Here is a 13545-nt window from a genome sequence, read left to right as displayed (position 1 = left end):
TTGGGGTGGTTTTCTTGCCTGCTTTTCTTTTTCATGGGATATTTATGCTATGGAGGAAGGCAGAGTGTCAGGGTTCCATCCAACACCCCCCCAACAAAAGAGGACTCCGAGGCTCAAAGTTCCTCGAAGTTTCATTTTATTAGAGATGTCCTATTGGCACATCTGGGAAAACCCCAATCTGAAAGCTTCCAGGTTTTCCCTACCCAAATGAAAGTCCAAGTCCCTGCCCAGCACCCACATGTCCATCACATGGCCCAATCAATGCACTGTCCCAACTGGAGATGCCTCCCAGTCATACCCCTCCAGGTACAGGGCAAGATGTCCTTGACATTCTGAGAAAGGAGTGTTATTCTGGCTATATATCTCCAATACTGCATATAATCCCCATTTTCCCACAGTATTGAATGTGGAGGGCCTGATGGCCCAATGCAAAAGATGGCTTCCAGGCCTGACGCAGAGATCTACCAACTTTGCACCCAGAAGAGTTCTTCCCCACGTCTTCTGTTTCATGGTTTTCATACTCGAGGCCTAATCTTGTCTTGTTCTGCATGGTTACTGAAGCCTTTTGAGATTACTAATACCCATTTTGTACCATAAGTGAATGTGTCGTGAACATGGTACAAGCTACTGGGGTGTGAAGAGTGCTGCTGCCTAATGAATGGGTTATTGCAACGGTTTACATTGAAGCGCATGTTAATTTTATAATTCCTCTTTTGCCAAGTGTGGCAATTGGTTTTTGAAATGTATCCTGTTGCAGCGCTTATTAAAATTAAGCCCTCGGAAGAGATGTTTGCATTTGAATTACTTCATGTATAGTACCTTAGAGAAAAGGTGCATGATGTGCTAGCGTAAAAATGAAGTCTTAGTAAGCAGAAATGCAATACAACTCTTGACTACTCTGGCAATTAAATTTTCTCTTGATTCATATGCAGGTCAGGCCTGTTTTCAAAGGAGAGATGGGAAGCAAAAGCATCATGGTTTAATATCAGCAAATTAATGTTAACATGATGTTTCTCATTAATGCATTGTTGCACCGTTACTCACTGAAAATAAACTATGAGACGTTTATTAAGAATGATGGCCTCCTCAGTTAGCTAGCCGTGTGGCTTGGTTACACATCCCAGAGAGACTATGGCCAAGAGAATTAACAAAAGCAGAATAATTGATTAAAGGCTGATCTTCCTTGAAAAACCTGTTCTAAGCCTTCTGTACACAAGGTCTATAAAACTGTATTATCCCTTCCTAAAATGGACGTGAAAGACTGTATGATGGAAAATATTTATTTATTTATTTATTACAATCATAGAGTTTCCCGCTGCTAAAAGTGGGCTAAAAGTGATGACACTCATTGTAAGATTGAACTCGGATCAGTCATCAGGACCAGAGATTTACCCTTCCAAGCTTTTGGACTCATGCTGGAGCACATCTTCAGGGAATTTCTCTCTACTGGAATACGTGCTTTGGACTGCTCTGGGTGTCGTGTTTATGTGGTGCTTTCCTATTGGCTGGTTGGTGTACTGATGGCTGGTGATTGACTCTCATTTCTTTGTGCTGCCAAGCTCTCGGCTCCTAAATATTTGATAAACTGGTGGTAATTCAGCACCACATACACACATTGTTTGTTAAATCATATGGGATTATTCTTTTCCATATTACAAAAATGGATTGCTTGCTTGATTAGATTATTATCACCAGCTCAAGGTTGACCCGGCCTTCCATCCTTCCAAGGTGGGTAAAATGAGGACCCAGATTGTTGGAGGAAATATGCTGACTCTGTAAACCACTTAGAGAGGGCTGCAAAGCATTATATAAGTCTAAGTGCTATTGCTATTTTATTTAGGAGCTTAAGGTGACTTTCATCGGCTCTCCATTTTTGTTGCCATTTCACTAACCCTACAAGGGAGGTTGGACCTAAGGAAAATAGCTCTCCCAAAGTTATCCGGTAATTTTCTGTAGCTGAGGATGAACTTGAACACAGATCTATCCTATTCCAACAGTTTAACCAGTGCATAAATTTGCATAGCAGTTGCTGTCCTTACTACTTATGTGTCTTACCTGGGTGTGTACATGTGAATGCACATGTGCCAGTGGTGGATTTCCCTACCAGTTCGCTCAGGCATGCGTGTGCGCTTGATGCTTCTGCGCATGTGCAGAAATATCCGGGCAGATGGGTGGAGCCTCTCGCTGCCGCTACTACCAGTTCGGCCAAACCGGGAGCAACCTACCTCTGACACGTGCGTGTATCTCCAACCTTTTAAAAATGTCCAGTAACTCTGCTTTCAGCCTTTGATACATAGTTTTGTGATTCAATTCTCCCCATGGAAGTTGTTTCTCATTGTAATTAGTTACATGCAACTTTCAGTAGCAAACTTAGTCAGATTTCGCATTTGCAGATTCTTTAAAAAAATCAAGAGAGAAGAAAGCTAAGAAGCCTTACTGCACTGGGGATGAAATGCTCATTTCTATCCATTTCCATCACATTTACGATGACAGTGCTGATTAAATGTAGATTAGATTGTTAGTTGAACATGCACTGACATCTTCATGTCATGAATCACAGGCTTTTCTAAAGGCCCGAGGATTTGTAGAATGGGAACTAGCCTTCTACGATCCAGATTTTGCAACTGAACTCCCCTGAAAGATAATAAAGAAAACAACACAGTAAACTTAAAGGTAATCATATTGGCCACGAAGTGCATTGAGTTCAAAGTAACTTTGTAGTCTTCCAAGGTTTTCCAAGCTGTTTATCAGACAAAACATTACAACAATGCACTTTATTCATGCTTTATTTCCTTGCCTATTTCTTGGCATTACATCTTTCTAAAATAGTCTCTGATCTGAAGAGATGAGAGGGGGGGGGGAGGAAAAGAAGAGGCTGAATGGTGTGGGAGAAGGTCGTGCAAATATATAAGAGAGGGGGGAAGGGAGACAGAGAGACAGACAAAGTAACAGGGGAAGTAGCTAAAGAAAACAATATCCATTCCTTCTCAACTTTTCATAGTTAATTCCTTCTCATAGCTGAATTCTCTGTCTCTGCTAGATGTCTGTCCCAGGTATTTCGGTTTCACACACCGAGAATACCTTTATATTGCTTACCCATCTTCTGGTGTTAGAGAAAAATTGGGAGTATTTAGTGGATTGCAGCACTGTAGAAATTTTCTGAATGAATGTGTCAAAACCAAATGGAAAGGCATTCCTTCTCCTCATATGTTAAAAGGTGTCCTTTTTATTCTTCATTAGAAATTCAGTGGCTTAAAAGATGCCGGAGAAGGTCTATGCTTCCACAGTTCGAGTCCTACCACTGCATGATGGCATGAGTTCCTGTCATTTGCCTTAGCTGCTGCCAATCTTAAGAGTTTGAAAGCATGTAAATGCGAGTAGATAAATAGGTACCACTTCAGTGGGAAGGTAACAGCTTCTGGTATTTCGCTGTATGTTTTGCGCTGTGGCATGATGTCATGCTAGCCACATGGCCATGGAAACATCTTTGGATAGTGTGGCTCAATGGTTTAAAGAAATGGAGATGAGTACCACTCCCTAAAGATGACTACAGGAAATGGAGTAAAACCTGAAGGAACTCTTCCTTTACCTTTTACTTCTTTCTTCATTTCTTTTTTCTCTTCCTCCTGTTCTTTTGAAGAAAATTGAAAAAGGAGAAAGTTTTCCCCATGCCATAATGGCAATATGGATTCTCCCAGGGTTTAAGAAATACTCTGATATTTAAGTGCCTCACAATTTATTTATTTAGCTAGTTTTGCTGCCTTTGAATCAATCTAGACTCTTGGAGACTCCCTGGGCAAGTCTTTGAAGCTTTCCTGGCAAGTTTTTAGAAGTGGTTTGCCATTGCCTGCTTCCTAGGGCTGAGAGAGAAAGACTGGCCCAAGGTCACCCAGCTGGCTTTGCACCTATCTCTTAAAAAAAACCTAATCTGCTTGTTCTATGCATTGCTTCATTCTGAATATCAGCCTGTTATCTCAGCATGCCTTCCAGCCTGATTAGGGAAACTGCCTATGGGATGTATGTAACCCTGGACTTTCAAAAAGAATGAGATCAGATAAAGGGGTCAGTTTGGAGGCCTTTTGACTTCCAATTAATCCAAGTCCTATCCTGTGTGGCATTGGGGCTTATTTTTTTAATCTTCTAGATACATGGTTTGCAAAGTATGGTGTTACTTTAAGCCAAAGGTGGATGAGAGGATGTAATTAAGCACATAGGTATACATAGACATCTATTTGCAGCCATAGTAATACAATAACTAGTGATGAAATGACTTCGTGCTTCTCATTTTTTTCTCTACTTTAAGATTTATGACATGGTGGGACCAAATGGCAGCTAAATTATTATTCATCTAGAGATAGCAGCAAAATCATTAGACTAGATGTAGTAGACAGAAATGGGCAGGTTTTAAAATAGGAAAGCTGGTGGAAACACATCTGTCAAGACTATTTAATACTGGGAAAAAGAGAATTCTACCTACAGAGAAACCATCTGGATAGAGGAGCAGAAAAATGAATTATGATATTAATAGAACTCACAGTCTCCCGGTTTCTAACCTGATGTCTTGGCCATTACACAGCCAGCTGGGTGACCTCAGGCAAGTGACTCTTGGCCTTAGAAACCAAATAATGCCAAAACACTTCCAAATATTTTGCCAAAGTCTAGGGACTAGTCCAGGCAGTTGCCAATGTCAAAATTCACTTGAAGGCACACATATACCCCCAAAAATGTGGAATGGGTTTTTGTAATTCTGCTACATCTGATGCTTGAGTTTGAAGTACTATATAGATGGTAAAGTTATCTCTCTCTCTCTCCCACTCATTTAATATGGTACATATATACTATTCTGCCAAACTAGCAGTTCCAAAGCATGTTACAAATGCAAGTAGAAAAATAGGGACCACTTTGGTGGGAAGGTAACAGCATTCCATGCACCTTCAGCATTTAGTCATGCTGGCCACATGACCACGAAGATGTCTTCGGACAGCGCTGGTTCTTCTGCTTCGAAATAGAGATGAGCACCACCACCTAGAGTTGGGAACAACTACCACATATGTGCAAGGGGAACCTTTACCTTTTATACTATACAACAGAACAATTTTTGCAGTAAGTGCTATTTGCTAGGTAATGAAAGAATCCCTCCATGAGGGAGATGGGTGGTTTTTAAATTTGATAAATAAATAAAATTAAAACAGGTGTAGCACAGCTGTCTTCTTTTGGGGTCTTCTGATGAGTAACAGAACATATAAATAAATATGGCATACAGTAAAGTATCTTATTTCTGCTGTAGATGTCCCTTTATAATTTGAAACATGGGGGCAGTTATAAAAGACATGGTCAAAAGTATAATATATTACACACTGTTTATCTCTACTCTTTTCCCATTGATCTTTATAACTGTAATATATTTTAAGGATATTCTCACAGAGGTCTCTCTCCAAACTGGGGCTAAGAGCATAAAAATGTCAAGCTGCAATTTCACTGGAAACAAATGCAATGTGGGCTGCTTCATAAATACATTGATGGAATCTGAGCTGGCAGGAGCTATATAAGAATCTTAGATCAGTGGAAACGAGATCATTGAAAATATGAACTCAATGTACAACTGTTCTGAAAAAGATGATAAGCTGGGAGATTGATACACATCTATGTTGTAATTGCGACCTGACCACAACAATCAGTTTTGGTCACTACAATGTTGAAAATAATATTGTAGAATAGATGAAAATGGAGAGGGGGGAGATGAACCAAATATTGATGCGGGAAGTAATTCTTTTATGAGGCAAAGTTGCAATGCTGAGAGAAGGGATGCAGAACAGGGATGTACAACATTTTGCAGCACATGGGAGATGTAGGAGGAAGGACTGCCTGACCCATTGCATTAGATTCTTCTGTAACGCTAAATAGCTGGGAAGCTATGAAGGAGTCAGACCTGGTTGTGTAGCTCCTGAAAATTGTGGGCTAAATGGAAAACCGAAAAAGTGAAAAGTGAACAAGCTGGAACAAGGAATTCAGTAATAACACTGTTAATTTCATTGTCTGCTGCAAAATGTCTGCTTGGAAAATGGCATGCCGATTAGAGGAATTATTATTGCAACATCAACTTTTGTGGCTAATTTAGTCGATGGAAAAGCTTCTGCTGAGCAAATTACAGAATAATTTGAGGTGGTGAGTGAATGATGCCTGCATGGATGCTATTTGCCTTCTCACAGCAATTGAACCCAAGCAACTGAGTCTATCAAAAGATGGAACTGTTACCAAATAAATATTCCAATTCTAAATTTAATGTATACTGTTTTTTTAAGCCACTGTTTTTTAAACTTGACAACTTTAAGCTGTGTAGACTTCAACTATACAACCTCACTGTAAGCAGATAAAAGAAGAAAGTATGTTTTTTGGGGGGTATAGCATGAAGATTCAATTTACTAATGGATCAATGTAGGAAGTTTGCTATCGGGTGACACAATGTCAAGCAGTCCCCAAGTGACATCCATTACATGTATTGGCTGATACAATGAATGACTACTATAAATTACCAATTTATGATGTGGGAAAGGAAGATGCTCTTTAACTACTGTTGATCTGCCTCACATGTGGGTCCAGATCAATAGGACATTTCCCCCCCCCCCTAATTATTAACATGAGAGGTCTTTTATGACAGGCCAAGTTCTGATGCTGCTTTGTTTATTATGTTCTTCTCCATTTAACTTCTCTTTCTAAATCATTCATTCAATAATGCTTTAGGTGTGCAGTGTGTTGGTTGCCTAAAATATTATGCAACTTTGTATTTCTTAATCATACAACAAAGCCACCCTCATCTTAAGAATTCTGCAACACTTCCTCATTTATTAGCAATTTGCATCTAATTCATTAGCATGCGGGATGCATCAGTTACCACATTTGATCATCCAATAATACCCACCATTTTGACATCATTGATGGCCTCTGTGGACATCTCTGCTTGGGAAGCCCACCCAATTAACCATGGTTCCTGCTCCAAAGGAAATCCTGGAAGCTAAGTGGTTTCTTGTTGAGGAAAACTCCCACCTCATTTCTTATTTCTGATTTTCTCTTTTAGCTTAGGCACAATTCCCATTCGTCAGACATTCCCTGCCCCCCCCCCATCCATCCCCCCCCCCCCATACTATGAAAAGAAATATTAGGAGAGAACAAGGTTGGGTCATTAGATGATTGCAATTTTTTTTCATCCTCCCATTGACAAAATCCTTCACCAAGAGTGAGGATACCTTTTATTGCTCTGGGACTGTAAATAAAATGAAATGAAATGAAATGAGCACATTTGCTGATCAATGCAAAAACCACAGGATTGTAGGGGAAAGGAATGCCTCTAAAATGGTGGGCATGGCAAAGAAGAGTAAAGCAGTATTAGCTGGGGGTCTTGAGTAACTTCCCACATTGAGAAGAAGTCTAACACCTAATGAATCAGCAGATGTAGACTGCCTGCCTCCACAAAAGAGAGTATCTTCCTCCTCTTTACATTAAAGAGCCCCACCTCCCCACCCCCCCAAAAAACCCCAATGTATCATGCATGAGATCCTCTTATCTTTGCTACCGGGAGCGCACGCATGCATGCTTGCTTTCCTCAAGGGTGGTGTTTCTGTGCATGTGCAGAGCATCAGTGGTCATGTCTGGGTGGGCGGGTGGGCGGAGCCTCCTGTCGCCACTACCGGTTTGCCTAAAGTGGGGCAAACCGGCAGAATACTACCTCTGCAATGTATATATGTGAGTATAAAGTCTCATTTCATTGAGAAAAGAGAGTACTTGCTGGCATTCTTCTGTTGTAACTTTAATCTTCGTTCTGTTACTTATCAGATCTCTGAGAAATTTGTGCTTATTAACAGTGGATTAACTGTTTCCAGTCCAGATTTCTAGAAGAAAAATCTAAAAGAAACTGACATTTGACACAATTCTTTTCAGCGGTAGGCTCCGAGGAACACTCTGATTGGGTTCTGCTTGCCCGTCACTGCTAGGTTTTGGAAGTTAGACTGTTAAGAAACTTCAGAAAGTTTATAGCTTTTGTCCGGAGAAAATAGCAACATTTCAGAGAAAATAGTTTAGAACTCTCTGAGCAGTAGGTTAAACTGGGAAGTTTAAAAAAAAGGGGGAAATAGCAGGCAGTCACTAAGAGTTAGGTTTGAGTTCCAAGATATTTCCCCTTTTTCCCCTTTACAAATAGAATTCTACAGAGTTGTTGGCTAGCACATGCAAACTGGTAATAACATTGTTGACCAGATCCATAGGTCTGGAGGTTGCCACCATGAAAAGATTAGATCAGGAGTGTCAAGCTCAAGGCCTGTGGGCCGGATCCTCTGGCAGCCAAAGCAGGGCACATGGGGGCCGCACATGGCTCCCAAGTCCCATTTTCAGCCTGGACAACCTCCGGCAACATTCTTTCAGCCAAAATGGGGCGCAGTAGGGCCTTGTGTACATCCTGCGCCCCGTTTTGGCTGGCAGGGTGCTGCAGGAGGCCATGCAGGCAAAAATGGGGTGCAGGGGGCCTCATGCGTAGAACTACAATGCTGATCCGGGCCTCAAAGAAATCCAGTTTGATACCCCTAGATTAGGTAATTCAGCAAACTGATTAACAGGTGGATTTTTTTGGTAATATGAGACAGGTATTCCTTGATTTACGACCACAATTTAGCCCAAAATTCACATTGCTAAGTAAGACAGTTGTTAAGTGAGTTTTGCCCCATTTTATGACCTTCCTTGCCCCAGTTTGGTGAATTACCGCAGTTGTTAAGTTAGTGACATGATTGTCAAGTGACCCTGGCTTCCCCGTTAACTTTAATACAATACAATACAATACAATACAATACAATACAATACAATACAATACAATAGTAGAGTTGGAAGGGACCTTGGAGGTCTTCTAGTCCAACCCAGTGCCTAGGCAGGAAACCCTATACCGTTTCAGACAAATAGCTATCCAACATCTTCTTAAAGACTTCCAGTGTTGGGGCATTCACAACTTCTGGAGGCAAGCTGTTCCACTGATTAATTGCTCTAACTGTCAGGACATTTTTCCTCAGTTCTAAGTTGCTTCTCTCCTTGATTAGTTTCCACCCATTGCTTCTTGTTCTGCCCTCAGGTGCTTTGGAGAATAGTTTGACTCCCTCTTCTTTGTGGCAACCTCTGAGATATTGGAACAATGCTATCATGTCTCCCCTAGTCCTTCTTTCTATTAAACTAAACATACCCAGTTCCTGCAACTGTTCTTCATATGTTTTAGTCTCCAGTCCCCTAATCATCTTTGTTGCTCTTCTCTGCACTCTCTCCAGAGTCTCCACATCTTTTTTACATCGTGGTGACCAGAACTGAATGCAGTATTCCAAGTGTGGCCTTACCAAGGCATTATAAAGTGGTATTAACTTTGCTTGTCAGAAGGTCACAAAAGGTGATCACATGACCCTGGGACACTCCCACCATCATAAATCTTGCCTAGCATCTGAATTTTGATCATGTGACTATGGGGATGTTTCAATAGTCGTAAGTGTGACAAACGGCCATAAATCACTTTTTTCAGACCTGTTCTAACTTCGAATGGTCACTAAATGAATGCTTGTAATACAAGAATTATCTATAGATGATGTTCTCTGTTCCTACTTTGGTTGAAAGCTTTAGGGATAAAGGATTTTCCTTCCATGTTTAGATGGAACTCTTTGAGAATATCTATGGAGATTCTCACTCATCCAGATCATGGTTGTCCCAAAGGTACTTTTTCAAGAGGCAACTGGACTTTCTGGTTTTTCTTTAAAGATGTTTCGCTTCTCATCCAGGAAGCTTCTTCAGCTCTGACTGGATGGTGGGAAATGGAAAGATTTATACTCTCTTAGAAGTAAAAACACCCCTAGTGTCCCTTCTCTATTTTGTTTGTGTCTCTAGTATTTGAAGGACTGCCACAAAGAGGAGGAGGTCAAATTATTTTCCAAAGCAGCAGAGGGCAGGGCAAGACACAATGGATGGAAACTAATCAAGTTGAGAAGCAACCTGGAATTAAATTAAACTTCCTAACAATGAGAACAATTACCAAGTGGAACAGCTTGTCTTCAGAAATTGTGGGTGTTTCATCACTGGAGATCTTTAAGAAGAGACTGGACAGTCACTTACTCTCAGTCACAGTCTCCTGCTTGAGCAGGGGGTTGGACTAGAAGACCTCTAAAATCTCTTCCAGGTCTATTCTGTACTATTTTTAGAATCTACACAGTTGCTAGTTCTTTTGTCATGCAACAGTTGAAAAGCAAAATAATGTAAAGCACATTTAAAAAAAAACATAAAAGAGAGAAGAAAGAGGACGGTACAAAGGAGGATTAAATTAAGTTATTAGTCATTTCCAGCTCCTGTGCCTTTCCTCTGGATTACAGAAAGAAGTGTAGCGCTTAAACAGCAGCTTTGATATTGCCTTGAAAGGGGCTGGCAGCCATACAGCCAGTTTGATAAAAGGGGTGGGGGAAACCAAGAGTCTTGAGCTGTGCTGCAGCTCTTAACAGCTGCCTTCTCTTGCACTCTGAAATGTTGCCGCCTGGAACTTGGAAGCATCTGGGGGGAACCTTTAAGTCTTCCAACTCGTGCCGCCAGCTGCAGCCCAAAAAAGGAACCTTCAGTTGTATGGCTGTCAGCCAAGGCCATTCAGTCTAGCTTCTTGTGATTTTTATGGATTTCCTGGGTGAGAGAAACAAAAGGCTCTATCTGAAAGACGAACATACCACCCATGTGGGAGGATGACTGCACTCTTCCAGCGTGGCCCGAGTTGGATCACAGCATGTTGTGAAGGATCTCCTTCCGTTTGCGATGCCAGCAAGAGGACCCATGGGTGGCTTGGTTCCTGCTGCTCCTTCTCCAACCGGCTCCTCCTTTTTTAATGCCTCCGCGTAGAAGTTTTCCCTTGGCTCTCTCCCTCATGGAAACCACTTTAACGGACCCTGTGATGCTTTCCCTTAAGCGGTGGGAGAGACTTTCACACCTTACCCGGGTTCCGAATTCCTTTTGACGTTGAATCTTATGAGTGGTTGGAGCCTAATGTTGAGGTGGTGGTTGCTTTTCAGTGGGGGGTGTTGTGTTTGCTAGGTGTCAGAGCAGTAGAGGACTTTGTTTTCTTTAAGTGGAGGAGTGTATCTTTTGTGCTGTGTAGCCCTGTTTCCTTGTGAGCGAGAGAGACGGCCTGGGAGCAAGACTGCTGTAACGTGATTCCTGTGCCAGCCAAGGAAGAGAAGAGCGCCTTTCGCTGTTTAGCTGAATGCTTTGATAGATAATAGCAGACATGCTTTGTGGGCTGAAAAAGGATTTGCAGTCTGGTTTTGGTGAGTAAGACTGACTGTATTCTTTGACCTCCTGTTCCTTTTCAATTTTATTTTAAGGAAACTTGATCCTTTCAACTTACCCGATTTACACAGGGATCACACACAAAGAAAGGTGTGGATATCAATTTGGACAGAAATCTTTGAACACTTTTTTCCCTTGAATTTTATGCTGTGGCTTTCATGCTTGGGGTGTGTGCGTGTGTTTGTGTATGTGTTTTCTTGCATGTAATTAATTTGACTTTGTAACCTTGGAAACTATGGGCTTTTGCACTGAGTCTCTTTCTTTAAAAGTCTCTTCTGCATCTTTCATGAATTATAGAGGTTTTGTTTGCAGCTGTGTACAATTTGTATTTATCTTGTCAACTCTACATGATTTTTCAATGAAAGGAGAGGTCTCCTTCTTTCTTAATGCATTTTTACGTAGTAAAACAGCATGCTAAATATAGATGGATCACTAACTCTAGTATGTGCTTGAGGGTGTTGGTGATCTTACAGTCTAATGTAATGAATCATATTAATTATTTTAATGCAATAGAAAACTGTTAGTATCCTAAGGTTATTCACAGATGAAAGGTACCCTGGCAGGAAATCCAGTATGCATATCTATCTCCCCATTTTAACTTCGCTGCAACCTCTGTTTTGCCATCAGTACACATGGTGCATTTATTCCCACCCTGATTTCTTCTTTTTCTTTTATCCTTAGGGGGAAAAAATCACAGATGGCTGAGGAGATTATAACATTATTATTAATAAAGTTATTAAAGAGGGTTAATGACAGTAAACCACAAGTTAGCTCACTTTTTGTCTATGGAGAAAAATAATTTTTAGCATCTTCCCCCGCCTTTTCTCCCCAATGTTGAGTTTCACATCTGCAGTATGGAAGTTGGACTTCTGGTTTAAGTGATCTTAATCCAAACAGCTCAACAATTTGAGACAGCAGCTTATTTCCAAGAGCTGTCTGTGGGGAGGCTCTTGTAGCAAAATCAGCACATTTTCTGGGTGGAGTCATAAACAGTATCATATAAATGTTTATGGACTAAGACCCACTTTATAAAATACCTTTGCAGCTCTTTGGATCCTTATAGCATCATCCACCTGGTTCTTCCATGTGTGTGCAATACAACTGGCAGCAAATTGCAGCAGATTGATCTATCTACTCTATTGGTTGAGGGATAATGCTTCATGCAACCAAGGAAGGACAGTTTAGCTCACAAAATAAACTTCATGTTATAATATAACTATCCCCTAAGATACTACAAGATTGTGTTAAGTTTGGAAATTTAACATCTTCTTGACCTGTTGGTCTAATCTGATTGGAGCAAATGAATAAGTGTTTCCATGTCCATCCTCTTAATCCCACTATATATTGTTAAAAAGCACTTTTGATATAAATGTCAATTCTATCTGCCTGTATGTTCCCTACAGATTACCTGTGTGTTAGGCCAGTTACTCAGTTTTATGCAAGAACTTTCATGTCTTATAAATTTAGTTGCTAGGAAAAAAATGGTGAAATTCAGTAAAATGAATTGGCAGGAAATGTTGCTACTGGAACCTTCAATAAGTATTTCTTTATGTATTGGAATATTTCTTTAAAGAATAAAATTATTCAATGCAAATGCAGAGAAAGTAACTTATTCTGTGCGTTCCTCTTTTTCATCAATATTATGTTCCCATGAAAATGATTATCTGTCTGTCTATCTATCTATCTATCTATCTATCTATCATCTATCTATCTATCTATCTATCTATCTATCTATCTATCTATCTATCTATCTATCTATCTATCTATCATCTATCTATCATATTTAAGAACATATTGACTATTCCAGATGAATTTTGTGAATATTACAAATAAGGTTGCTTAAACTGAACATATTTTGCACTGAGCTCTTAGGGTTTTTATTTTTGTGAACCGACGTTTGTGTGTTAATCCAGACAAACAGGCAAAAAGCAATCATCACTATTATACAGTTTTTACTACCTTTGAGATAGAATGCTTAGTTCTAATAGTTCCTTATCTCTTATGGACTGCCAACATTTCCAGATGCTACACTCATCTCTTCCTAACTTGTATTTTATCTCTACATTTTGTATGAAAGGGCTAACAATGTCCAGATTTAGGAATTGTGTGGTCTAAAATGGGTCTTGAGGCTGGACATGTCTGTTTGACTGTTTGTAACTTAATTCTTAAATTCCAAACTCCAAATCATTCTAGAGATAAAGAAAG

At 40.3% G+C, this 13545-nt stretch overlaps 1 protein-coding gene across 13 annotated transcripts in view; it reads left to right on the top strand.

The window, feature by feature from the left end:
- The window catches only part of GRIP2 (glutamate receptor interacting protein 2), a 539887-nt gene that overhangs the window by 366060 nt on the left and 160282 nt on the right, over positions 1–13545 (top strand). Inside the window, exon 1 of one of the 13 annotated variants that reach the window (XM_081950491.1) lies at positions 10390–11318. The exons of 11 other annotated variants lie outside the window; for them this stretch is intronic. In XM_081950491.1, the coding sequence (XP_081806617.1) occupies positions 11279–11318 (40 nt within the window). In that variant the 5' untranslated portion in view covers positions 10390–11278. Of the gene's footprint in view, positions 1–10389; positions 11319–13545 lie in introns of those variants that run through there. One more of the 13 variants, XM_081950490.1, reaches the window with a different exon arrangement.

This window comes from Natrix helvetica, assembly GCF_964273705.1.
Source record: "Natrix helvetica genome assembly, chromosome: 1".
Taxonomy (NCBI): domain Eukaryota; kingdom Metazoa; phylum Chordata; class Lepidosauria; order Squamata; family Natricidae; genus Natrix; species Natrix helvetica.
This window is presented reverse-complemented; position numbering and strand designations above follow the sequence as displayed.